Raw genomic sequence first — 26,878 nt, forward strand, 5'->3', positions numbered from 1 at the left:
ATCCATCCATCCATCCATCCAGCATTTTGTTTTGTTTTTTTATTTACTGAATACACCTTATTTCATTTAAAATTACCACTTCATTATTTCCACTTTTTCTGGAGACTACAGAATGATTGATAGCTTTTACATAGGACTCTATATTTAAGTTTAGCACAAAAAGTACGGACATCTGCGTTTGGCTGATTATTTCTTTGTTGTACTAATGCTAAATCTCATACTGTTGGAGAGCCTGTTTATTTCCCCTTAACTAGTGCCACATTTGGAACAAAGAGCTCCGTGCCATAGGGCAACCTCAAGCTGTCTGGGTTTAGAGACAGACAGCTCTCTTTCAATCCAGTAACTGTAGCGTCTGGGACTGAACTTTATCCTGCAAGATGACAAAGCTTCCCGTCAAAGAGCTGGTTTATCAGAGACTACCTGCAGAATTTTGGAGTGGAGAGGATGGAATGGCCTGTCTGCAGCCCTGACCTCAACATCAACACTTATGGGATACAGCACTCGGATGTGATGTATCTGTATCTGTGACATGTACTGGCTGCCCTGTGACAAATGCTGATGGATGCCATACCACAGCAGTGTGTGGCCACACGCTGCTGAGGCCCGTGTTTGTTAAATGAATAAATTGTTAAATTGCTAGTATATCTTGTTTCTTCATACTTCAATCATCCAACACTATAAACAAGAGCCAGTAGCAGAATAAGCTGTTTACATACTCGACTCTGTTGCTCAACCCATAATTGTAAGTTTTCCTATGAATGTGGCGCCATTTAAGGCCAGATAAACAGGCTTTCCAATGATATAAGATTTATTGTTAAGAAGCATCAGTACAACAAAGAAATAATTGACCAAACACAAATTTCCTTGTTTTTAGTGCTGAGTTTTATGTTTTAGTTGGACCAACCAACAACGTTTCAAGTGCAAACACACAGACTGAAAGCTGGAAAGAGGTACGGGGAGTATGAAGAGTGTCCTGTAGACCTGCCACTGATTAAGGGTCAGGGGATGAGTTTGACAGTTGATTGGTCTGCTTTTATAAACAGAGTATCTTTGGATTTCAGACAAAAATCTTCCTGAGCAAGCTCAGATTATACGTTATGACTTACACCTCTAAACTAACAGTTTGACCTCACCATTTCTCGGGCCTGGTTCAGGTAGCTGTCAGTGCTCGATAAACACGTCTCTTTTTCTCCTCTACGCCCATCATCCGTCTTTCTCCCTGTGCTCCTGGCCTCGTGCTTTCCACTTTGAGCTGCGTTTTCTCTCTCTGTCTGCTGCTGCCCAAAGATGCTCTTTAAAAATGGTTCAGCATTTTCAACATGAAGATCCACCTAAAGTCAGGGAACAAAATATAGTCGTTCGAAATATCACTTTTCAAGACCGTAAAGTGTAAAAGATAAGATGTGCATTAAACTCACCTCTAGAAGGTTGTGGGCTCTGCCATGAAAATACACGGTCAAGTTGGCAGAAGCAGATCTTGGTAGAAATGATTTTGGGGAGAAAATTAGAGATGTTTCCACATTCTTGATTCCGACGGCTAAAACAAATACAAAAGAAGAAAATAAAGTAATATAAGAAGACATATATTTGTGCACCTTTAAATGCATTATCACCCTCCTGGTATAGTGACACTGCTCAGCACCTCATTTTATTTGCTTCCAAATCTGAAGTGTATCGTGCAGATATATGAAAATGAGTTACAGTTTTAAAATTGAAATACCTGATGAGACAGTATAGTCTGAATAGGAGGAATATTTTAAAAACTCGGCTTCAAAATCTCTGCTGATAATGTCGTCGGGCAGCGACTCAATGAGGGCTTGCTTTGCGGGGTCCTCGCTCCTCAGGACATTAGTCAGGTGACTCCACACGAATGAGCCCACTAGAGAAATAGAATAAGGGAAGAGCTCACGACATGCCAGGCCACAGACAAGCCGAGTAAAAGTCTGAAACATTATTGCATTCCCTTACATTCCTTAACAAATCCTAGCAAATAAACATAAATCAAACATGCGCCTCTAAGATACACAGAAAGGAATTCAATCTGTGCCATCACTCAAGAGTTTGGGGTTATATCTAAATGACTTTGTTTTGTTTTTTGACAGAATGTTCAAAAAATTATTTTTTATATGTAACAGTTTCTTCACAGAACTGTGAAAACTGTCTCTAAGAGAAGTTGTGACCCTCGCCACTTGTCCAGCTCAGCAGGAAGATAAGTGCATCAGAGTCTCTGGTTTCAGAAACAGATGCTTCACAGTTCTTTAACCTGCATCTTCATTTAATGGTCAGACCCAGACTTTACTGCTTCGGGATGGGAGTAGATCACACTGCTGAAAACTTCATTCTTTGGTTCCCACATGAAACAGCTTTTTTCAAGAATACAGTATTAATGTGATATATGGAAATTGATAAATATGATCTAATATTTATATTCAGAGAATATCTAAGAAATATTCTGAGATTTAGTGACCACCAAATATTCTGCTGTTTGTCCAGCACTTCACTATTTTCCTGTTTTCCACCATTAAACATTTCTGATAGCAGAAGCTGTTACGGCCATCTCTTCCACAAACCCCACCTTGACTGGAAGTTTCACTCCTCAGGGTCGTCTTCACCACTTCAAACACATCCAGGTCAGAGCAACGCATGAGCTGCTGGTATGCGGCGATTCTGACCTCAGTATCCTCCTGGGAAGAGCTGTACAGCTGCAACAGCACAGACCTCTGAGGGAAGGAAATCTCTGTCAGTACTGACGTTCGGCTCCTATTCACCTCCTCACCTTGTCATCTCCACCTCAGCTCACAGGGAATTGATTATCGCCTCACTTAACCATACAGCTCATGAAGGCTTGTCTAAGAATATGGTGAGCATAAAGAACACCAAGGGTGGTTTCTTATGATCTTTTAGCACAATTTTATTCAACTGCTGGCTTAAATATTAACTCTGAATTAACTCACATCAGCTGAGCAGGGAAAGCGTCTGAAGGCATGGATTGCAGCAAGCCTAAGCTGCAGGGCTGCTGAGGAGCTCAGCATGCAACGGCTTAGCAGGGGAATGAAGGCAGAAGCAGACACACCAGTGTTTCCCACTGATTTTAAAGCATAAAGAACCTGGTGGGCAACATAATAAATGCAAATTGGGCATTGTTTATGTAAATCCTCTCACAATTCATTGTGCATTAAATGGAGAGTGAGATGAAGTTCTAGGTCACTGCATTACCTCTTGCACCTGAGTGGGTTCTACTCCTTCACAGCCCTCCTGAAGGGGTTTCTCAAGGATCTGCATAAAGGTCTGTACCTGAGAAAGCTCAGTGCAGGAGTTTTGAGACCTCCGGCACAACTGATAGACTAGAGATGATCCAACCAACAGAGTCTTGGACCGCAGCTCTGGGAGCTCTGTTAAAGCCTAACACAAAGAGCAGACATCTGGGTAACTAACCTATTTCATGTGAGTTTTGATGAGAGACTTAGGTCATCATGAGTGTCATCAGAAGGTTCCTACATTGATGGAGGAGATGATCTTTGACGAAGGATGAGGGACGAGGGCTATGGTGGTAAGGAGAGAGAGAGCCTGCTCTTCTTCCACCTCTTTGTTCCTCATCAGGTCAGTCAGTAATATGATGCAGTTTTCAGATCCACATGCCGGCAGTGCATCCAACAGAGGCTGCCTGTCCAAACAATTAATCAACATCAGTATCAAACTGCTCATAAATACCTGATTATTTTAACTTAAGCTATAACTAACTGGACATTTCACTGGGCACCAAAATATTTTAGGTTATCATTTTTATTATTCTTCCTCACAAAGTTCCAAATTTCACATTTCACAAATTAGGAGTGTGACAAAAAAAATCAATACAGCATAGTATTGTGATATTTTTTGTGGTGATATTGTATCAGTACAGGGACACTAAAGATCAATATTTTATCAAATAATTTGAAATACTCAGAGAATTCTATGAACAAGATGGCTTATTTCATGCAATGCCATCCTGAGATTATGTTAGTTAGTAAACTGTTCAGCCAAAAAAACAAAAACAAAGCATCCAGCACTGGGAACACTTAGCTTGACAAAGCTACCTCCTAATTCAGAGCAAGCTAATGCCTGAGTGCCCTGATTAAAATAGGGCAGCAACCTCATTGCATTTAAAATCGGTGGTTGCCTACTCAATGTGTTCTCTATTCCGGGGTGGTGAGTAAATGGTTGCCCAGAGCTTGTTGGTGTTGCACACAGAATCACTTTTTATTACAAAGCGATTGCACAGGTCACCTGATAGGAGGCAACCTTTCTGCAAATAGTTGCAGTCGGACTTGGAGTTACTGCAATCACTCTCAGAGTGGTTGTCTGAGAGTGATTGTAATTGTTGTCTGATTTCTAAATGCAGACAGATTGTCAGCATGTTGCCATGAGTCTGAATGAGACTGTAAATGAGCACAGCTGGGTGCCAGGGGATTGTTTTCTGGTTATATTCCTGTGGAACAGGAAGGCCGTTAACCCTAAAGTACACAGATTGATATTAGACTGATTGTGTTTTATAGCAACAATTATGAAAGGTTTTAGTAACCATCTCATTTTGCAGTAAAAACAAACAAACTGAATTTGATCTCATTAGATATAAAACAGACATGGACACAGTTGACCTTTGAGGACATAATTTGCATAAAAAGGTGATAAATCACACATATGTTATTACAATACTCAGCATATCAGAAAATGACAAAAAATTGCAAAATTATTATATCTTGAGAAAAGTATTGTAATAATATTATATTGCCATGAAGTCATGCACTAAACCACACTGCACACTATCTGTTCTTGCCGCACCTTACTGGCAATTCCTTGCTAATTGCTTTCTGTTACTCTTGTGAGTAATAAATCATTAATCCACTGTGATAAGGCCAGATTTGATATGTTTAATAGACAAGGAGGTGACCCTGTCTTTGGGCCCGCTGGGTCATTTCAGTCACAGAATATTGTCTAATTAAGTTGGCTGTTATTTTAGCTTTACTCCAACTAGCAGTTAAGGGAAATATGTTTTATTAACTGACACGTGCAATAGTCATGGTGGAGACAATCTGGACTCTCATGGGCTAGTGGTCTGCTGATCTAGTCCCTGGGAACAAAAGAACTCAGTCCACAAATGGACTGAAAAGAGGAACCATAAAGCTTTCAATATCAAAAGTGTTGTTCCTGGCCTATAGATTCTGTATACTCATATGTTTACAGAATTTTTTACTGGCGGTAGATTGACAGGGAACTCAAGGAGCAACCAAAAGATACTCATTTATAAAACTTCTGGGATATACTGACCAGTCATTGCGGCACTTGAAAGAAGCTTCTTGCCAAAGTGTCTTGAGCTGAGAGATAGTCAGATCTTTCAGCTGGAACACCAGTTGAATAAACTCTTGTGATACCTTGGAGCAGAAAAACCAAACATATATAATATGGACTCAAGTTGCTGCTAACATATAGTGAATGTCAAGTATCAGCTTTTCAAAAGTGTTAAAGTAGAAAAATGAACCCTTATAGAACTGTGAACCAATCACTTGATCTTCACACTATAAGTTTATCATTTTAATGAGTCTGGGGCAGGGGTCAGCAACCTTTAACACCCAATGAGCCATTTGGACCCGGTTTCCACGCAAAGGAAAACACTGGGAGCCGCAAATACTTTTTGACATCTAAAATCAAGATAACACTGTATATATTGTTTTTTACCTTTATGCTTTGTGTGAACAACTATGGTTTGTTGCTTATGAAATCCATGAAGTGCGAAAGAGAAAATTACATTTTATTTATGTAATTAACACATTTTGAACTCTTAAAGAAATATAACAAAAGGAAAGAAACCCAGCTGAACTAAAATGATCCATGTAGCAAACAAAAACTGTTGAGAGCCGCCACCCTTATATCACCTTTGGGCTTTTGGAGCCTTGACCTGGCTTTTAAAAAATAATTGGAAAAAAAGCACTATGCTGCTAAAAAATTAAAAACAGATATTTGCAAAATTCTGCCTAAGTATGTATTTTACCTGGTTAATGTGTGTGGCGGGGCGTGGGGGAGGCGGACGCACCTAAGCGGTACCCGCAATCACGCCTCGCCGCCTTAACGTCTGTACCGTCTATGCTGTTGTGTTGGTATGTGTCGGGCTGTATGCGTACAGAAACCGTGTGTTAAAAGTGGTCAATAAAGAGACGCTGAAAAGCATGTTCATGGAGACATCGTCGGGTCTGCCGTGGTATGTTTACAGTGGGACTTCTGCTCCTGAACCTCTGTGCACAGCGTCTGCAAATCGGGGCTGTATGAAGTCACCTTCATCTTTACGCAGGACTGTAAACTGCCATCTGTGAGGCGTGAGCGGTGTTTGTTTTTAACATAGTTCACGGTGGAGAATAGCTGCTGACATAATGTTGATCCGAAGATCCATAATTGACCTACCTGGGGTGGAAAGTCTCGATAAATGCACGGCGTTTCGGCGGGTATACCGGCTTCCGCGAGTGTGACGCTTATTTTGAGCGATGAAAAAATAGAATAGAATAGAATATATTTTTATTTTTATATTTCAATATCACAAATCTTCCAAACTAACATAAATAAAATGCACTTCAGCTAAATACTTCTAATTTATTTTCCCAAACCATGCGGAGCCGCACTTAAAGGACTAAAGAGCCGCATGCGGCTCCGGAGCCGCAGGTTGCCAACCGCTGGTCTGGGGAAAGTCTTTATAAACCTCCCATGTAAACAAGTTGCCAGGCTGAGCGAGACTAACCTTTAGAAAGGATATTCATAGTAATCACTCTCTGAGCTATTGCACCAAAACCTTCAGTGGATGTCCAGCCATGAATTACATATACAAACACACCTTCAATGATCTGACATGGTGCAGTCAATGTAAGCTATTCACAGTCACTGCTGAAGAGGGCTGCAGTATAATTGATATAATTAAAAGATTGTGACCTGCTGCATTTATGGCCTACCAGTTGTGGGTCTGAGGTGAGGCTGCATAACATCCTGACAGTCTGACCAACTTCCTGTGGTGTTGCTGGTCTAGTTTTTCCCAGCCTTGCAGCTCCTTCATCCTCAAACTGAAGGTCAGCTGGCACACGAGTGCCTAAGGAATCTGCAGGGACAATGAGGAGAACACGAATCAAGGTCTCTGAAAGGGTAAGAGCCAATGCCACAGAGATGCGCACTGGCTAAGACCATGGATGCGCTCACGCTGTTAAATTGTCAAGTGCAAGAGAGTTCTTTAGCAGACATTTTGAGCCCAGTTTACCAAACTTTTTGTGCTTCTGCAGACTTCATGTGAGAGAAAGACCCACAGTTCACAGCATTTTGAGGCAAAAATGGGGTTAGTGTATTATAAAACAGTAAACAAACAGCCATGGGTGGAGTAACGGAACCCCAAGATTTCATGAAATCAGAGAGATGCTTGGTATAGCAGTCAGTGCTGACCCATTCCTATGAATGCCATTATCAAACCCTCATTAACCCACACAGGTGACATGTTTGGGACATAGGGCGGTGAGTGGGATTAGATTCGATTAAGGTGACTGCAGAGTCTTCTGACCTGCTCCTAGAGGACTTCCTGGCTGGGCTCTGAGCAAGAGTAGCTTAGACACTGTTTGGGTTTTCACCATCCCTGTAGTCCTGGACCATGTCATCATGGATACAGCCTCAGTACAGTTAACCTCTTCCATTACAGAGCCATGGCGCTGAGCACACTGTAGCTCCAAATGCATTGACTAGCAAAAAAGAACAAAAAGACAAAGAAGAAACAAACTCATTATCATCAGAATATGACTCAAATGCACACTTTAATATATGTTCTAATTCAGCTGTGCAGAGGACTAGCACCATCACTCCTTTTTCTGCCTTTTCCTTAGAAGTATTCATTCCAAATTACAGGAATTACACCATAAAATAACCACCATGTGCATGTTTATTCCCAACTTTGTCAGTCACTAATTAATGACATATCAACATTTCCAAACACTGTTGAGAAAGATCCCTAATCTTACTGTGTCTTCACTCAGAGCAACTGAATGAGGCCAGAAGTTTGCCAGCCTGGACTGATGGCACTGTTTTAGATCCCTGGTCTTCAGCAGTATGAGTCCTCGCCTCTCGTACCTGCTGATGCAGGTGCCGTACACATCCGTCTGAGGAAAAGAAAGAGTGAACGAAAGTTAAATACGCCTGGGAAGAATTTCTTCATATACATGCATATTTAGGAAATGAATGGAAACAAATTCGGTTTCCACTAACCCACCTCATTTTCTAATGTCAGTTTGGAAGCCATGGGGGACGTCTGGAACATGCTCAGTAGAGCCCTTTTAATGTTCAGAGCCCACACCTGCTCCCCCTCCTGCAGACAGAGGGCCGTGACCTTCCCCCTCTGGAGGGAGAACTTGAGGCGTGTTCTCTCCAGTGACTCCCTGGGAAACAAAAACACCAGATGAGGCCCCCACAAGACCAGGGAACACAGACAAGCGGAGCATCTGAACGGGGAATCAGATTCACAGGAAAAACATCTGCAGCATTCCAAAATGAGCGGACAGAATGGCATACACACACATGCAAAAGGAAACAGAAGAGAAGGAATTCTGCACTCATTCACTCGCCATCATCTGTGAAAACACACCGGACTGTATTAAATCTATACATTGGCTTTACCTCAGACTTTTTAAATGCTGCACAGAGTGCTCCTTTTGAGGGGAAAGCCGTTTTATCTGTGGATTCCTTATCTGTAGAGATCAAACATGCACATTAAATATCAGATTTTTTGTTATTTAATAATGCGTTTTTATTGTTGTTTTTTTTGCAAAAACTATTTTATTAAAGCTGACCTGCATCATTAGGTGACACTTGGAGACCACGTCAATATCAACCAGACAGTCCAAAGCCAGACCATTCCTGCCACCAGTGGAGCCGTGAAGGGTGCTGGTAATTGTCGTGCTATACCTGTAAGTGTATCTCACCCCTTTCTGATAGAGTAATTCAGAGGTAGGAAATCCTAGTGAAAATAATTTAGCAAATAAAACACAATTAAAAAATTGAAAAGGAAATTTTGAGGGAAAAAACCCTCCTTGTCAGTGTGCATGCATCCATAAATCTGAGATCCATTAGACTAAGTAACAAAGATCTTACCAGAACAACTTAAATCACAGAGATTTGGTTTCCCCTGTAGGCAATCACCTACTGAAAAGGAAAAAAAACAACTCAGGCATATCGACAGAACATTACAGCCCTTGTCAAACTTCTATACATAACATCTACTACAGCCAAACCCTGTTTTGACTGGAAAATGAATTCACTCTTCAAGAACTAATATAACAAAGCAAACCATAAAACTTACCATGTAGCAGGAGAAAAATAAGTACACCATTGAAGAGTAACAACAATACTGCCATAGCAACCCACTACAGGTCTGGCTGCCTCCGATCCTCCACATATGAGTGAGATGAAAACCAAGCACTGTTCACAGGCACTGAATGACCAGGCTTGTACATGGGCTTCCTCTGTGACCCATACTGCTCACAGCAACCAATCAGGAAATACCTTCCAAGACTGAAGCTACAAACATTCACTGAGCCAATCACTTGACAGAACACCGGGCCTCACAAAACATCAAGTTTTCTTACACCCTTGTTGACTTGGACAGACATAAGACATGAACCACGTAAAGAGAGAATTTCTTTGCAAAGCTGGCAGCTGCACGGATACTGAGTTGGAGACTGGGGTGTTTGCAGGATTTTTAAAATGGGGCGGCACACAGGTAACTAAGTAAGAAATATAAATACCAAACCACTTAAAATTGGTAGGGTGTGGTTCAAAGCTCTGTATGGCATTTTTTGAAAGCCTCTAACAAGCCTGAAAGTCAATATTTGGTGTGACCATCTTTATTTTTCAACACAGCTCTCCTGTAATTTCTTTAAGTAATCTTAAGGAATAGTCCTCCAGGCCTCTTCTTTGGATGTTGGCTGCTTTTTGTTCTGTTCTCTGTTAATGTGATCCCACATTACTTCAATAATGTTGAGGTCCGGGCTCTACGGAGGCCAATCCATGACTGATAGTGCGCCATTGTGTGTTTTTCTACCCAGGTATGCTTTACGGCATCGGCAGTGTTTTTGGGATCATTGTCGTGCTCAAACAGATTCCAGATTGTATACCTGACGGTACTTTCCTGTGTTAATTCCATTCTATAAGTCCATCAAGTTTAGCAAGATCTCCACATCTCAGCATCACTGACCGAAATGCAACTCAAAACCATGACAGAGCCTCCACCATGTTTTGCAGATGGCTATAGACACTCACTGTTGTAACTCTCGCCTGACCTCCTCTGTACATATTGATGATAATTCGAACTGACATTTTCAAATTTGGATTCAACACTCCATCAGACACGTTGTCACTGATTTTCAGTCTAGTTATTTTGTGATCTGGCATATCTCAGCATTTTTTCCTTGTTTCCAGTCCTTCAGAATGGCTTCTTGACAGCCACCCTTCCAGTGAGACCATTTCTGATGAAGCTTCAATGAACAGTAGATGGATCAACTGAAGGAGTAGTTGCATCTCTCATTTCCTGCATCAGGCCTTTGATGGACTTTGCTATTTTTGAAGGACATGCTTTCAGATATTGTTCATCTACTGTAGGTTTTTAGGCCTGAACACACTATGCATCCTGAGATAGGGCAAGCTTTTAGCTAATAGCTCTTTGGGAATCACCTTGTTAGTGCAAAAATACTATTTTCTGTTATCTTTGGCATTTTTTTATAGATCTAACTAATGGAATGGTAACAAATTATGTTTTTGTGATAGGCTGCTACTAACAAAGTGTCAAAAGATACAATTTAAAACTGGTTCTTTGCTAAGTTGCCTGTTATGTGTACACAGAACACGGGTTCATCCCTTGTGTTCGTTGCCTTTTCCGTGCTTGGATGATTCATAGGTCAGTGTTAAGTAGCTTTAAACAAACAAAAAACATTCCTCTAAAAATGGAAAGGTACAAGGACTGGACTGAACATGAGTGAAAAGCAGCCACTGTCCAAAGAATAACTCTGAATGACCTTCAGGCATCCTGGAGAACTACTGCTCAAGAGAAGAAAGTCTGGCTCACTTGAAGCAAAATAAAAAGAAATGAGGGGTGGCGGAAGACTTTTGCACAGCTCGCGTAGCTACTAGTGGGAGGAGTAATCAAACTTTAGATGGGAGTGGTGCCATCCCATGCCCCCAGACAGGAGTGCTGACCTAGACACAGTACAAAGTGACTGACACAAAAAAAGAACTTTCAGAAGAATAATTTCCTTATACTTATACACTACTACACTAAACATTTGTTACTGAAGTGAAAAGCTGATCCACAAACTTTTCAGAAGACAAAGAAACACAGCTGAGAGCAGTTAACGCATGAAAATAGGGACATCTAGTGTTTGTGTGGTATGGATAACAAGCAGGTGGGGAAGTAGAGGCTTTGGCAGCTATGATGGCGTTTTTACAGAATTATTTTCACCCCCACCACTCGGCCACGTTCCTTATTCTCAGACTGAGCTCAAACTAAATTATACAACACGCCTTTCATCCCCATCTCCTTCCCCCATCGTTTAACAGGCAGGCTTCCAGTGCCACCTACTTTCCACGATGCACCCAAACCCGCGGTCCACGCCCGTGCTGCGACGTCAGTCACTGCGAGATTCTGGTCCGCGCGGCATTCAAGATTCTGAAAAATCGTATTTTACAACTTCCTGTAAAAAAAAAAAAAAAATAAACCCCCTTTGCCCCAAAATTCAAGCAAGAACTTGCAAAAACAATTAACCTGGTAACCTTAAAAGCAAAAAGAAGAATCAACCGTTAAAAAAATGACACGTTCACAGGTGTACCTAAACGATGATATCTTCAAATTATGTCAGTTTTTATCTTCAGTACATGGGTGAGTTTGCCATATCTGTTAAATGACACGGATGTGGGTATCTGTAACAACAACATCAGAGAGTTATCCAGAGCTTTGTAGACATTTGTACCAGTGTACGCCACCAAAAAGCGTTCACCGATGAGCCTGAACGCATCGTCAGTCCGGGACCAGGGGGCGTAGGTTTGACCGGCTTCTGGGAGGCTCAGACACAATGAACCGTCAGACAGTGAGGGGCACGCATGTAGGACCGGGAGAATTAACACGGTCTTAGTGTGTTATTGCATGTAAAGGTGCCGTTTCTTTGTTTTATTCAGTGATTCTCAAGCTGCTGAGACGCTGTATGGCGGTAACAAGGCTCTGCTGGAAGCGGTTTGTTCGTCCAGTTTGATGAAAACGAGGTCGGGATCAGACGAACGTTACCGTTAGCCCCTCCTGGTCGATTGTTTTTTAACTCTTGTTTTTTTTGTTTTGTTTTTTTTAGCTAAATACAACAAAGCAAAGTAGATAACGATGTCGCTGATTGCGTCGTCTGATTATTTCGCTGCCGAGTGTCTGGTATCGATATCTAGCGGTCCTGTTCTACACAGACCCACCCCGGTCGCCCCCGCCAACCAGCATGCCTCGGTGGGCCTGCTCCCCGGGGAGCCCGAAGGGTCGAGTGAGGACAGGGAAGTGCGGGACACGCTGAGGCTGGAGGGAGCTAACGTGGTGGCGGTGGCCGGTATCCTCACCGACCTACACGGCAAGTTCCGCCCCATGTCGGCCTATTCGGAGAACAGCAACTCCTCGTGTGGTGGGGAGAGCGGTTACACCACGTTGTCCGACCCGACCACCCCTACCATGACCCCCACCGCCACCCCGGTCCCCGGACAGCAGCACCAGCAGCGGGCCGGGGGAGCAGGAGGAGGGGTGAAGCGACACCGGTGCACTTTTAACGGATGCGACAGAGTTTATGGGAAATCTTCCCACCTGAAGGCACACATCCGGACGCACACAGGTATGGAGGGGAACGACCACAACACATCGGTCATGTCAGCAGTTCACATGTCATGTATTTACACAGCCTTAGCTAGACCCTTGGCATAGCTCAACTTTGTACCCCTAACTTCTGCTTTCCTCGGTGCCATGTAAGCAGACGGTTTTATCGTTTAATCAGACCTATATGAGGGGTGGGAGTGCTGTGCCTTTCGCTAACTACTGTAAGCGTGCCTGCTGGCTGCTTCTTTATGATTTTTTTTTCTTTTTAGAACTTGTTAAAGTAATTTAGCCAAACAAAGGGGGAAACGCTCCCCTCGGAGTCTGACAAAGAAGTAAACCAACAAAAGAACTGGGCAGGACGTTAAAACCTGTGACGAAAGTCTTCCTCTCGGCTGGATTTGCATATGAAATGAACGTAAGACGAAACCTTAAAGTTGAAAGCGCTGAAAATGATAGTGGGACAACGTAAAAGGCCTCAGCAAGTGCTTGGCGCTGTGTAGTTTTTCTCTGGGCATCACACTCTCACCCTCACGTATGCTGACAAGTTGAAATCAATCCTCCGCGATGTGTAAATTATTGATCAAATGTATCGATATCCAGTTCTGGATGCGCCACCCCTTTGCCATATATAGGTTTTTCAACGCATTTTGGGTGTTTTCTGAGTGAATACGTAATTACACGTCACCATACACCTCACCCATGTGTTTTAATTATGTAATAAAGGCAGATTGGTTGTGAATAGTTCATCCGTCAGAACGATAGCGTAACTTTATTAGTGACTTTAAGTGTGATTTTTCTCGCAAATCATTGGATTTGGCGTGTCCAGTGTAACTGAGCAGGCGCAAATGGATTAAGGGCAGGAAACGGCTCAAAGACGGTGTTGTGGGAACGCCCACAGAGTTCTGCAGCAACAACGTGGCCAGGCTTTGTGATCTTGCAAATGGCACCGAGCATCCCACTCGCTTATCCTGGGTTTGACTCGTGTTGCCTGCCGGAGATTAAGCCTAGTAGTAGCCCAGGAAGGCTAATCTTAGCCATCTAGATCCTATATCTTTTTTTCACGTATCTAAATATACGTGAAAAGTGGTAATGCAGGTGTTACATTTGTGTCACTGTGTTTAAATTGATCTGATTTAAGTAATCAGATTAACAGATTCCTTCATTGTGCAATAACACAAACTGTAAGCATACAAAACCTGTTTTTCCCTTCCTAGTTCATTTGAAAGCACAGAATAATGTGGGCTTCAACAGCGACTTATATCTGAGGACTACACAAAAGATATGAAGAATCAGTTTGATGTGATGTATTAGAGGCAAAATAAAGCACGAACTGAAATGACATGAAAGTGAATTAATCCAAAACAGTCCATGAGTTTAAATTTTGTCAGCTTTTACTTTGACATTTTCAATCCATACTTCATGGTTTTACCTTTTCACATGTAAACATTTGTTTTTATACATTATTGAATAATGTGGAGTTTAATGACCCAAGGCTGTGGGGCATTTTTGGCAGCAGGAACTGTTCACTTTTTCTGACGTTTTATTTCATAGTTAGGCTGTTAGTTGCAGAAATTTGCACCTTAACCAATCATAGATCAAAGATCAGTGAAAATAGTGCATTTTTGTTTCCTTTTATGTATGCAGTTGTTTATTGTAAAACCGATTCTCGTCAGAGAGAAGGGAGTAGCATTTCTGTTCCCGTGTGTTTGTCTGTTTAGTCATGAAACACCGTCTTGTGTGCTTTCTCTGCAAACCTGGCGACTGATTTCTCTCTGCTCTCTGTTGCCTTCGTGTCCAGGTGAGAGGCCCTTTCCGTGCGTCTGGCCTAACTGTGTGAAGAAGTTTGCCCGCTCCGATGAGCTCGCCCGCCACACTCGCACCCACACAGGGGAAAAACGCTTCCAGTGCCCGCTGTGCAACAAGCGCTTCATGCGCAGCGACCACCTGATCAAGCACGCCCGCCGTCATCCCGACTTCAAGCCATCCATGTTGGGGCGCAACAGGGGCGCGTCCTCAGCTTCTGATCCGGACGTGCACAATTAGGGTGGCGTGGGTTTGCTGTGCACTGACGGGAGCACAAGACGGTCAACGTTAGTTTCAAGTGAACCTACTACAATCAGATCCACTAGTTAGGACTTAGCATTGCTGTGTTGCACTAAAAACAAATGTGCATGTACACACAAACATACACACGCAGAGCTGGATGCGTCTCTGTGTCCACACAGTTGAGTCACATGAACACTGTCCACCCACTCAACAACAACCAGGGTTGGGTTTGAAAATTGTTACGAACCTAAGAGAACCGGGGACTCGTTAAGAAATGCGGCTTTTGGTTCCACTTGTCGTTTCCTGAAAGCAAGACTTTGGACCTACTGTGCTTCCATTTGCATCGGCAGTTACATGAGCGTGTGTGTGTGATGTTTACAGTATGGCAGACTCGGCTAAGCCTCAGAAAACCCAATAATGATAGAGTGAAATGTAATCACTGCAGTTAAGGAAAGTTAGAGGCATGAAGGTAGACTTACTGCAGGATGATCTGAGAATGTAGTTTTTACTGTCCTGCATCAGTAGCAGTGATATTAGACCACAAAAGAGTTTTGTGGATGAGATCCCAAGAATTTAATGCCAGGTATATCACATAAAAGTTGCAAAAGTCCCAGCATGCCTTGGAAAAGTACTAAACGGTGTTTTGCAACATAGCCTGCTGAAATAAAAATCAGTAGGTTTTAACTGCCATAGAAGTGAAACGCACACAGCTAGCACAAATATTGTATTTCGTTTAAACCAAAAAATCAAATCAAGAATACCTCGTTGTGGATATCCACCTGATGGCAGCATACGTTTATCACAGGAATTCTTTTTTCTGCCTTTCGTAAAATTTTGATCTCAGGATTCGATAAGAACGAGAATCGCGAAGCAGATTTCAGTCGATTAAAATCAAACCCAACCCTGAAGGTAACCTCATCGTCTCAAACTGAAACACTTTCACAGATTGCAGGGATTTCTTTATATTATTGTCTGTACAAATCTGCACATTCATCATCATCATCAGCCAAATAATCCTCTGGTTTTCTTGTGGTTCATTTCTACCTTGTTAGTAACCTTTATTTACCATGAGTAGCACAATATTGGGATGTTAGATAGTGAGGCGATGGATAGGCGCTTGTTAAAAATCTTTGTTTGTTTGTAGCTTTGCTGATATTAAGTTCTAGCGGTGACACATTCCTTCATGTTTTTTTAATACGGCTTCAGTAACCATCTCCGTTGAAGTCAATATTTTTTCCACATATATCCAATTCAAGTGTAGATCAAATACTCATTTTAGCCTGAAAGTGGATCGAATTTCAATGTAGAAGAGTTGTTTGCACGCCATCATTAAGGCTCCACCAGTTATCATCAATGAAATGCTGACACATAATACACAGCAGTATTATGTCTAAACCTGATGCAAATGTATATAAGCTTTAAGCTTTTAATGTAGAAAAAAAATGGTAATGCTACTAGCAGAATAATACACGTGATGAATTGTAGTCCTTATATTAGGGGTAACATACAGTACGTATGCTTGATAGAATGGCATTGCCTGTGAGTGTTGGTGTGTGCGGTTTATTTTAGATTTACCTTTTTTTTTTCCTTTTTTTTTTGTATTGACAGAAATGAGAAATGTTTTGTATGCAAGTAGATTTTTTTTGATTTTTTTTTTTTCGTTTTGTTTTTAAGCCTGCTGCCTTCAAAGTAAAAGCATTCACTTCCTCATCGAGGGAGAAAGATGACAAAATATAGACACGTGCCAGTTATTTCTTTTAACAGCAGATAAATCAGAGTCTTATGAGTAGCATCGGGAGAGGGGTGGGGCAAAATCTTACTGTAACTGATTATGTGGAAACCAAAAACAAATTCTGAGAAGATTAGATCAGTGGAACGTTTTTTTTCCCCTCATCTACACATTATAAATGTGGGCTGTGCAGTCGTGTCACTGAAGCAGCCATTAATAATACTTGGGGATGCACTGATTGTGAAATTCCAGGTCGGTTCCAATGTCGGAAAAACAAAAAATTTCCCCGATATCCAAGCCCAGTATTTTTTCTACTCGTGTGTTTAGTTTTTGTTGTTGTTTATTAACTCTTTTATGCCCTGGAAACAAAGTAGATCCCAGTTAATTTGACACAACGGATAACGGTAGATTCAGTCTTATATCAGTCATCGGCCAGTCACAGTTTTTGCTTGTATATCAGTGCATCCCTGATGATAAAAGTTCCACCTGTGTTTGATTTGAATAGTGATACACAAATGTGGATTTGATCGGAACCTGTTCGGTAGATTTAGGGACGCTGGCACCTAAATCTATATGAAATGATCAGTTTCGATTTCAGGAATGAACCCATCCAAAATATTAGATCCACCATTTACCAAATCAGTCAAACCTGTAATGTATTTTATGTACTTATGACCCACTTGTAGTGTCCAGGTCTGAATAGAGAGTGTGTGTGTGCATGTGTTATTTCTTTTTTTAATATTTCCACTGTTTGTCCCGCTTATGGACATATTCCTTTAACTCAGTGAACACTTCTTCAGGAAACTTTGAAAGCCTTAAACTATGTCATAACTACTTTGCACCATGTTTACAGTTGGATCATTGTATAGGTATGTGTGCCCTCTTGCAGGCGCATAACAGAAACTCATTATGCAATAAGCACTTTTTTCTCACAGGTATATTTTGCTGGATAGTGTAATGGCTTGCACTGTTACTGTGTTACTCCAAGTGGGCACTGTGGAACTTTGTGTTGATAACCAGTGGTTTTTAAAAAAACAAAACAAAAAAACCCTGCCTTTTCCTTTCCTTATTTTTGTGTTTTCTCAGTCATCCAGGCCATCTCTTTTGTTGTGTAATGTGTCTAGATGGGATTGGCTTCCCCAGATCTGTTTCGCTTTCCTCCACATTAAGATCGGCGCGATTGTCTCGCTGATTCGTGTCACGCCGTCTTCGTTTTCCCGTCGATTTCATTTTAATTGGAGCTGTTTTCTTTGAAGTGAATGCCGAGCTTTTGAAAGCTTTCGGTTGCTGCTGGCAGTGACCTTGAACGAGTGGACTGTTTATCAGAGGAGCAAACGCGTCTGATATAGACTCTCAAGCTATATTGTCACAAGAAGAACATACCTCACAGTCAAAACAGTTGTTTTTTTTTCTGCAGTGTCTGTGTAAAATCCATCCAACCAGTCTTTCAGAAATTCCTATAAAACCATCGAGCCTTGGATTTTTAAGAAAAGAGTTGTTTTTATCAGCCAGATGGCCTGTTACGTACCCTCGTCCTTACTGACTCAATATGCAACACCTTTACTACCTGTGTAGCTGCTTCTTCTTTTCCTCAGTGACCTGTTGTTGTGAATAGACAGTAGCAGTTTAATCTCCATAGTCATTAAAGCTCAGATCTACAAAGGGTTAAACTTCACTACTCGCTGGAGCAGAAGTTGAAAAAGGGGCAATTAAATACAAAGTAAAAATATTTGCAGACTGTCATTTCACTGAGAATGATGATTGAATATGTTCAATCCAAAATCTGTTTGCTCACATCACTGAATGTGGCTTGGAGTTGAGTCCATTTCGGATTTAATTTTTTGCCGCGCCGCCTCACCAAGAGCTGGGGGCAAAAAGGCATTTTCTTTTTTTCTTGTCACCACACTATCTCAGATATGCACATTGTACAGAAATGGATGTTCTTTTTTTTAAATTGATGCTAATTTTTACATTAATGTAATTTTTTAAAAAGTCCTCTTATCAAAGCTTTAGTTAAGGTAAATGGGAGGAACCGTGGAACTAAATAATTGCTGCAGCAAGCTGTTTTGATATTTATATTCTCAGGTGTCTTAAATTTTCGGCATTGGAGTTTCAATATTTCCTGTGCGACACAGAAGTACAAAGCATGGTTTTGTTTCTTATGTTATGCTGATTAATTTATTACATATCGAAAAACTTATATGGTTTGTGTGGTTTAATTATTCTTTTCATAACTCATTTTGTGATATGGAACAGTACTAATATTAAATGTTTCCAATGTTTGCTTGACCTGTGCTATTTTTAAGAAATAAAAGTTAAGTTCATCTTTTATTTGTGCATTTTTTTTCATCTGTCTAATGAAGACGGTGTAAATTATATAAATAACTTAGCAATACTGTATTGTATGCTACAAGTGATAACTGTTAGCTATTGCATATTATTATTATTAATAATAATAATAATGGATTGCATTTATATAGCGCTTTTCGAGACCCTCAAAGCGCTTTACAATTCCACTATTCATTCACTCACATTCACACACTGGTGGATTAGTTAGTGTGAATTATTAGTAGCCCATTGGCTGTATTATATAGTGCTTATTCTGTACGACCAGTAGTTTGCCATTAAATCAGCTTCCTAATTATTCGTTGTTGATAGTAAATACATTTACATGAATTATGGTCCTAACGTGCTTTGTTCTGTGGACCATTTAAGGTGTTATTAACCCGCCTAAAAAGATTTAAAATATTATATTTTAACTAGTATCCAACTAAGTTAATGCCTTTCACACTAAAATGATATTATGAGCAACCCTCCCTTTAAGGATAAACAGGCTCACTACCCACTTTAATAGGTACACTTTGCAAATCTCCTTTTCATTCATTCTCCCTTAATTATTTGTAGCATGGATTCAACAAGGTGTTGGAAACCTTCCCTGTAGATTTTGGTCCATATAGTCTTCCTCCCCTCATCCCAAGCTGTTTGGGACAGATGCCTGCCCCTCTCCCAGCTTGGTTCTGCTGTGATTTAGTGCTATATGAATTGAATTGAATAGAATTGAGCTGCAGATTTGTTGGCTGCATATCCGTGATGAAAATCTCCTGGTTCACCACATCCCAAAGGTGCTCTAATGGATTGAGATCTGTTAACTGTGGAGGATATTTGAGTGCAGTGAACTCAACTCAAGATTGTTCAAGAAACAAGTTTGAGAGTATTTATGACATTGTGTTCCGGCAGAAGATGGAAAGACTGTGGCCATAAAGGGAAGGATTTTGGCAAGTAGGCTTTGGTGTTCATACAAGGCTCAGTTTGTACCCCAAAGTATGCCAAGAAAATATCACCAGCCTGAGTTGTTGATACAAGACGTGATGCATCCATGCTTTTGTGTTTCTTATGCCAAAAGCTACCATCCAAATGTCACAGCACAAATTGACACTCAACATACAACAGAATATTTTTCTAATTTTTATCCAATTTTTGGTGAGTCTGTGTAATTTGCAGCCTCATTTTGTTCTCGGCTGACAGGAGTGACAACTGCTGTGGTCTTCTGCTGCTGTGGCCCATCTGCTTCAAGGTTCAACGTGCTGTGCTTTCAGAGATGGTCTCTCACAGACTTTAATAAGTGCTTGTTTGAGTTACCGTTACCTTCTTATCAGCTTAAAGTCATTCTATTCCGACCTCTAGCATCAGCAAACTGCAGCTCACTGGATATTTTCTTCTTCTCTGTAAACCATAGAGACGGTTGTGTGGGGGAAATCCCAGTAGATTAGCAGTTTGTGAAATACTCAGACCGTCCAGCACCAGCAACCATCCTCCCCATTCTGATGCTCACTTTGAATATATCATAACTCCATCTACATACGCGTACCTACATACAGTCCATGTATTGTATACAAACTCAAGCACATTTGTTGTTACAGAATATGTTTTTTTCCAGGTTAATCAGCAGATTTGTTAAACATTTATCTTTATGCTATAAATGAACTACAACACAACTCAAATGTAGCAATAACTTCTCAAAAACTATGATGCTAAAGCTACTTTCAACTACACTTAAAAACATAGCTTAATATGCTAATAGGCATGCTAATCATAGGTTAATAGCAGTAGTATATGACTGTAGTATTTCCCTGAAGGTTTTCAAAGAGCATGTCATACTTTATGAAATGTCAACTATTTCAGTGAGCAGAAACCTCAATTAAAGGTCACAGTTCAGGTGGCTTTAAGCAAAGCAGTGTACCTCCCGTGACTCAGTGCTCTAGCTAACATGGCATTTGAACGTGGTATTAAATGTGGTGTTACTGTGAGGAGAGGAGTTGTAGTATATGATCAAGGACTCCTTCTTGTCTCCAAGAGAGCTTTTTCTCTTGAATTGGCATAGTTCACTCCAATAATGCATTTTCATAGTGTCAAAACATCTGCTTCCTTTAACTGCTGATTTTATATTTATAATATAATTATAATAGACTTCTATAACACAGCATCTATAACAGCTATGTTTCTTGCCTTTATCTAATAAAACAAACTGACTGTCATTACTACAGTTATCACACCAGATTAAATAAAACAGAAAATAATAGACTTGGAATTCATGTTTTAATAAAGATACTTCTCTCCCTATAAGTAGATATTTACATAACATGAAAGGAAACTATGATGCTATATATTATCAGTATCCCATAATTAGAGCCCCACACAAATATAGGTTGGGCCATGTTACTGACTCCATTATGTACAATGCTCTCAGCACTTTTGCAGCAGAGGACACGTCACACCTGAACACACAGAGTTTGGTGCGTTCAAAGTAAGTCTCAAAGCAGTTTGTTAAGTACATTATTGTAACGATAGTTAAAAAAAAAAAGAGGTCCCGTTGTTTCATTTTCCGTTATAGCTCTAACAAAGGTTGAATGTAGGTTATATATAGTCTCTCAGTTTCTGTCACCGTCAACCTTAAAAAGTTTTCTGCATTCATAATTCCATCAATATTAACAAGATCTCCAACACTAGTAAATGCAGCTCTAAAACATGACAGAGCCTCCACCGTGTTTTACAGATGGCTGTAGACACCCACTGTTGCAGCTCTCTCCTGGCCTCCTCCATACATAATGACAATGATTTCAACCAAAACTTGTAAATTTAGAGTAATCTCTCCATCGCACCTGTTCCCACTGATTTCCAGACCAGTTATTGTGCAATTTGGCATATTTCGGCCTTTTTTCCCTGTTTTCCTTCCTTAAGAATGACTTCTTGACAGCCACCCTTCTGCATTGCCATATGTTCCTGCATGTTAACTCTGAGGAGCACTTCCAGGCATTTATCACTTAAACTTGGCTGGATGTTTAATCATGGCTACACACAATATATTGTTCCTAAGCAAACTTTATTTTGGAAAAACTCATACACTATGATTTGCCAGTCTTGAGGTGTGGAAGCCAGGATTACTAGGAAGTCCTCAAACAACTTCTGACTTGACTCTGGATCAGCTGGTCTGTTTATATAATTATGGCTCTTAAACGTTTTCTTTTCTCGTCCCCTTTTAAAAAAGAATTCACACCGACACTCCAGGAAGGTTTGTACACAAATATTATTTTTATTGATATCTGAAGCTGGGACTAGACAGCGTTCCATCTCAGAAGAAAAAGCACACACACCACACAGGAAAGGAAATGAGTAGAGTTAAATGGGGCCGCAGCCCAGGCAGTGAGTTCAACATGGCACACGTAAACATCCTCAGAGTTCATATCACAGAGCGGGTGGATTTGGGACTCATGATGAGCCACATGTCGAAATCCTACTTCCTCAGAAGCTCGCGGGGGCGGTGGGGCGGTGGGGGGCACCTATTGCAGTTCTTGCTGCACCACCTAGAGGGAGACAGCAGCCATCATCATTTTAAGTCCATCCCTGTTGACTATAGGGAAGCTGTTTTTAACAATGAAAGTCCTCAGTGCACAGTTTAAGTCTGCACGTGCTTCCAGATGTTGCAGTGTCAGAGGAAGCAGACGGCCTCAGCTATAGTCACAGTCACCGTCTGAATGTCTATAGCCACAGCCTGCAGCTGAGAGGAGGACTGTGAAAAATGTGAGCAAGCAAATACATTTTTAAAAACATATTTTAATGGCTTTTCCAGCGCACAAATGATCAGAACAGAATTATCCCAAAAGAGCCTTATACTATGAATCTGCATTTCTCAGATTCATAGGCTCTTCACTACCTACCAGAAGGCCGGACTTTCCAGCATGACAATATGCACAAGAACTTCTCAAGCTTCACCTTCCAGCCAGTGATTGAGCTCTCTTAGCCAGGTCTATCTGCTGTGCTCCTCTGGAACTTAACTCATCAGCACCCAGTTTCAAACTGTCAAAAAAACTTCCAACTGGTACCAATTTTATCAGAAATCCAGAAATCTTGTGGGAATTTTTACTATTATGGATAAAATGTGTGCTCACATTTATGAGATTTTCAAATGTCACACTTGCCATTCGCAGCTGTCAGTGTAGCATTAATGCTATGGATGACATCCTCTCCCTTTGGTCTAAGACTGGTTTCAGATTTCAGGCGAATAAGTGGCTTTCCGGTTTCCCCAGCCTTAAATGATGTCAATAAATGTTGTTGGATTTTTGTTTTTAAGGTGAAGTATTCGTAGAACTGTAAACTGTGAACTGGACACAACTGACATTAAACACCGGAATACAGTAAATCTATTTTTAAGCACAGGTTCTTGGTTTCAGGAGAATTTATTGGGTATAAGAGGAAAGGGTGAAGAGAGAGCAAGTGGCACGGGAGCAATGCATGGGCTCTGATTGCGAAAACAAAAATGACAAAATATGATTCAATGAAAAAAGTGATCAAAGACTGAATAAAGACTCTGGTTACGGAGTCAACCACATTAAGCAGAATTAACGTAATGTCTCTGTCAGTGTGTGGATAAGAGGCTCCAGGTCATTTAACAATAATGTCTCTAATAGTGTTTGTGGCAGTGGCACTCATACATCTAAAGATCACCAGGCTTTGCGAGTCTGCAGATTTAATATCACCATTAATGTTACTGTTTATTATTTTTCGATGAGATAATGTCTCGCTAAAATGAATAAAGTCATCTGGCAACTGTAAGTGCAGTTTTTATTCTTTCTTTCTATAAGATCGGTTGGTGGAAGTCAGTTTATTAGATGTCAGTAATACGTAAAGTAATTATAATGATGCAGGAACTAGTGAGTACTGAGCAAAAGTCCCGAGTCACCACTCATCTTTTTATATTTTGCAAACATACATAAAATTAAATTAAAACTGCTAATTTTTTCAGAGAGTCTGGGGAAGTCTTGTTAGGACCACTTTCAAAATAACAGAAATGTCAGTCTCCTCGGAAGCAAAATGCAAAGAAAGGATGTGTGGCTCAAAACTTTTGCCCAGTATTTACCTATAAGTTAATTTTAGGACAAGCATGATGAATAGAAATGACTGACTTGAATACAGACCCGAAAGGAGAGCGGTCTCCTGTCTGCGTACGTGTTTTGCACGGATAACAAAAACGTTTCCGCACGGACGATTTTAACAGTCGCACTGGGTGAAAGCGTGCCGTTACAACAGCATGGCGTCATGTAGTGGTAACTGAGCCGGTGATCGCTTGCAGCTTTGTTTAGTAACGAACATGTCGGGAGCGTCAGGTGGAGAGAAACGTCCTCCTCCGAACTGGATCCTGCAGCATCCCGCGGTGAGTGTGAGAGCAGCTCTGTGTGTGCAGGCAGGGAGTCTGCCAGGAACGTACTGTGAGTAATCTGTGTGTGTGTGTCAGTACCAGCAGATGAAGGACCTGCAGATTGAGGACAGCGCTCAGGTGCATGCAGCTTTTCTTGTATACATGGATCTTACTGAGGGTGAGTTTGGCAGGGTTCTGAAACACGGGAGTCAGTTTGAGATTCCCTGTGTAGCGTATCCTGGACTCCTTACATCTCCCAGCTCTAATTCCTTTCTTACAGGAAGAAAAACCTGATGTCATAACTTAGGCTCACACTCACACTGAGCTTCTTGCTCTCTGCAGTGCGGCGCTGGAAGGAGGTGTCCTGCGTGAAGAGTTCTGAGCTGCAGGTGGTTTTGCTGGAAGCGAGGGAGAAGGAAGGAGCACCCACTCTGACGATCCTCCCCCTGCCCGCTCACCAGTCTGTGACTCACAAAAGGTGTTAAGACACTGGTCAAGCTCCCACACTTTTACCCTCACAGGTTACCCTGCCAAACCTCTGAATCTTACAGCTTCTTCCTTCTCTGCTGTGCAGCATACGACACGTCCTGGACAGGGGCTTTCCTGTGCTGCTGTGTGCAGTAGCAGCTGACTCCACGCTGGTCTACCAGAGGATGACGGATGGCCTGGTGACACCAGACCCTCCTGTAGGACCTTTTCAAGATATGGGACGCCGGCAGCACCGGAAGAGGCGGCAGCAGCGCTGAGCAGCTGACTGAGAATGTGATGAATCGCTCAAAGATGGAAAAGAGCCCCACAGGACCCCTTCAGGGGGAGTATGTGATTGTTAGGATGACCTTGTGGCAACCTCTGGCATCGTGAAGTTCACCTCAGATGCATGTTGAGAGTTTAAGGCGAAAAGAGATAAAATTAACCTTAAGAAAAGGGTGCAGAGATTAGAAGTAACATTCCTTTTTTAATGACAGTTGAGCTCCTGTTACAATATATGGAGTGGTTTGGTTTGTTTGCTGCGGTGTATGCACACTACAGAGTTGACTAGAAGCTTTCACAATGAAATCAGGGATGCCATATCTCGTTTCCATGCCTCCAAAGAAACCTTTCAATGGGGCCGGATGAGTCAGCATCCACAAAGCTTACAGCTTTGCCAGTGAGTATATGTGATAAATTACAGGAAAAGTAGTTCCTGAAAAGGTAGTTCATTACCCAGACTGTCCTGCAAATATAAAATATCCATTTTTTGTTAATTCAAGGAAAATGATCTTTATTTGTTTGTTGTAAAACAAAAACAGACATTTCTATAGTAGATAGTAGGAAAACAGGAACTTATCTGTTGTTTAATTGTTTATCTGAAAGTTAATTACTTTGATGTGTGAATGGCAAAGCTGTAACACTTATGAAAATACAGCTAAAAGTTCATAATCTATGCACTCCTTGAATTTTCCAAAGCTGTCCAGTTGGTTAGATCGGACACTTCATTTCATTACTTTCTGGTTCATTCTGTAACTTTTCTGCATCTGTTCTTGAGGGAAATGTCTCTGTTTGTGTAAAAAAAACAACACAAAAAGTAGACACAAGGTCATAGTGTCTCAAGTCTAATATTTTGGGGAGGTGCACGTGTCCCCCTGAAATTTACGCCTATGGTTTGTAATCCATGTCAGCACATTGGTTTTTGACAATAATCCCTTAAACACAATTATTAAGACCTACTATAAATGTCAGTGATTGTTTTATTTATTTTTTAAAACAAATGTGCCTTATTTTGAAATAAACATCAGGTGTGAGAAAGACTAATAGTTTCAAATGTATTCTTTCTTAATTTTTTTTATTTATTTTTTTAAAGGACCTAAGGTAAACATTCTGTTTTATTCTTTAAAAACTTGGTGCCAACGCTGAAGTGTGATTTGCGGTTAAAGGTATTTTTCCACCACAGGCATTTTGGCTGGAAATGGTAAGTAAACAGGTGTTACTAAATGCAGAGCTTTTGTTAATGTTAGTAACAAAAATGGCTCCTGAGTTAGCAACTAACAACTAAATAAAAGTGGCAAATTGTTTCCTGCTTCAGTTTGTAGACTTTATAAGTAACAAAAAAATAGCAAAAAAATTCCTTTATTAATTTTGGAGTGCAGTGCAGAAATACCTGTATTGGTGTATATGTAGTGTGTTTGCCATTAATTAAAAAACAAGCACAAGTTGTGCTTGCAATGATTTTGAAATTGAGGCCATTAAATATTGTGTCCACCAGAGAGCACTGACGATCTTGTCAGCGCAAAGAATGAAAGATGTCGACAGTGATATTAAATAAGTAATTATTGCTGCTCATCAATCTGGGAAGAGTTACAAACACTTTGATGTCCATCCTCCTCCTGTGAGAAAGATACATAATGATTCGATCTAAGCAGTGGACATCTCAGTAAACTCAGACCGTGCAACCTCAGACTCTACATCAGCCTCCGCGTGTAACATGTTAAACTTCATGACAGTAAAGTTAGAAACAGACTGACCAAGTACAGCTTGTTTGGAAAAGTTG

General features: G+C 41.0%; 3 protein-coding genes across 4 annotated transcripts in view; 2 read left to right on the forward strand and 1 right to left on the reverse strand.

Annotated features, from left to right (window-relative positions):
- Positions 1–9,468, reverse strand: part of LOC102210278 (uncharacterized) — a 28,357-nt gene extending 18,889 nt beyond the window's left edge. Inside the window, exons 1-16 of the mRNA XM_013911479.1 lie at positions 9,353–9,468; positions 9,145–9,195; positions 8,844–9,010; positions 8,671–8,741; positions 8,267–8,432; positions 8,019–8,156; positions 7,568–7,742; positions 6,975–7,117; positions 5,308–5,411; positions 3,499–3,664; positions 3,217–3,402; positions 2,955–3,107; positions 2,576–2,720; positions 1,721–1,879; positions 1,419–1,537; positions 1,134–1,331 (exon numbers count right to left, since the gene is read on the reverse strand). Of these exons, the coding sequence (XP_013766933.1) occupies positions 1,134–1,331; positions 1,419–1,537; positions 1,721–1,879; positions 2,576–2,720; positions 2,955–3,107; positions 3,217–3,402; positions 3,499–3,664; positions 5,308–5,411; positions 6,975–7,117; positions 7,568–7,742; positions 8,019–8,156; positions 8,267–8,432; positions 8,671–8,741; positions 8,844–9,010; positions 9,145–9,195; positions 9,353–9,407 (2,196 nt within the window). The 5' untranslated portion in view covers positions 9,408–9,468. The remainder of the gene's footprint in view (positions 1–1,133; positions 1,332–1,418; positions 1,538–1,720; positions 1,880–2,575; positions 2,721–2,954; positions 3,108–3,216; positions 3,403–3,498; positions 3,665–5,307; positions 5,412–6,974; positions 7,118–7,567; positions 7,743–8,018; positions 8,157–8,266; positions 8,433–8,670; positions 8,742–8,843; positions 9,011–9,144; positions 9,196–9,352) is intronic.
- Positions 9,469–12,097: 2,629 nt separating this feature from the next.
- On the forward strand, positions 12,098–16,538 carry LOC102213699 (Krueppel-like factor 9). Its single transcript, XM_005720956.1, has 2 exons — positions 12,098–12,902; positions 14,682–16,538. The coding sequence occupies exons 1-2, from the start codon at positions 12,416–12,418 to the stop codon at positions 14,924–14,926; spliced, it is 732 nt and encodes a 243-aa protein (XP_005721013.1). The 5' UTR covers positions 12,098–12,415; the 3' UTR covers positions 14,927–16,538.
- Positions 16,539–24,187: 7,649 nt separating this feature from the next.
- Positions 24,188–25,606, forward strand: tsen15 (TSEN15 tRNA splicing endonuclease subunit). 2 transcript variants are annotated; one of them, XM_005720957.2, is made up of 4 exons: positions 24,188–24,366; positions 24,448–24,529; positions 24,694–24,829; positions 24,926–25,606. In XM_005720957.2, exons 1-4 carry the CDS (start codon positions 24,304–24,306, stop codon positions 25,095–25,097), a joined length of 453 nt encoding a protein of 150 aa, XP_005721014.1. In that variant the 5' UTR covers positions 24,188–24,303; the 3' UTR covers positions 25,098–25,606. The 2 variants fall into 2 exon arrangements, with proteins under 2 accessions (XP_005721014.1, XP_005721015.1); XM_005720958.2 differs by having other exon boundaries at positions 24,454–24,529.
- Positions 25,607–26,878: the final 1,272 nt, after the last annotated feature.

The sequence above is a fragment of the Pundamilia nyererei genome, unplaced genomic scaffold (genome assembly GCF_000239375.1).
Source record: "Pundamilia nyererei isolate P.nyererei 1_Seehausen unplaced genomic scaffold, PunNye1.0 scaffold00004, whole genome shotgun sequence".
NCBI classification, from domain to species: domain Eukaryota; kingdom Metazoa; phylum Chordata; class Actinopteri; order Cichliformes; family Cichlidae; genus Pundamilia; species Pundamilia nyererei.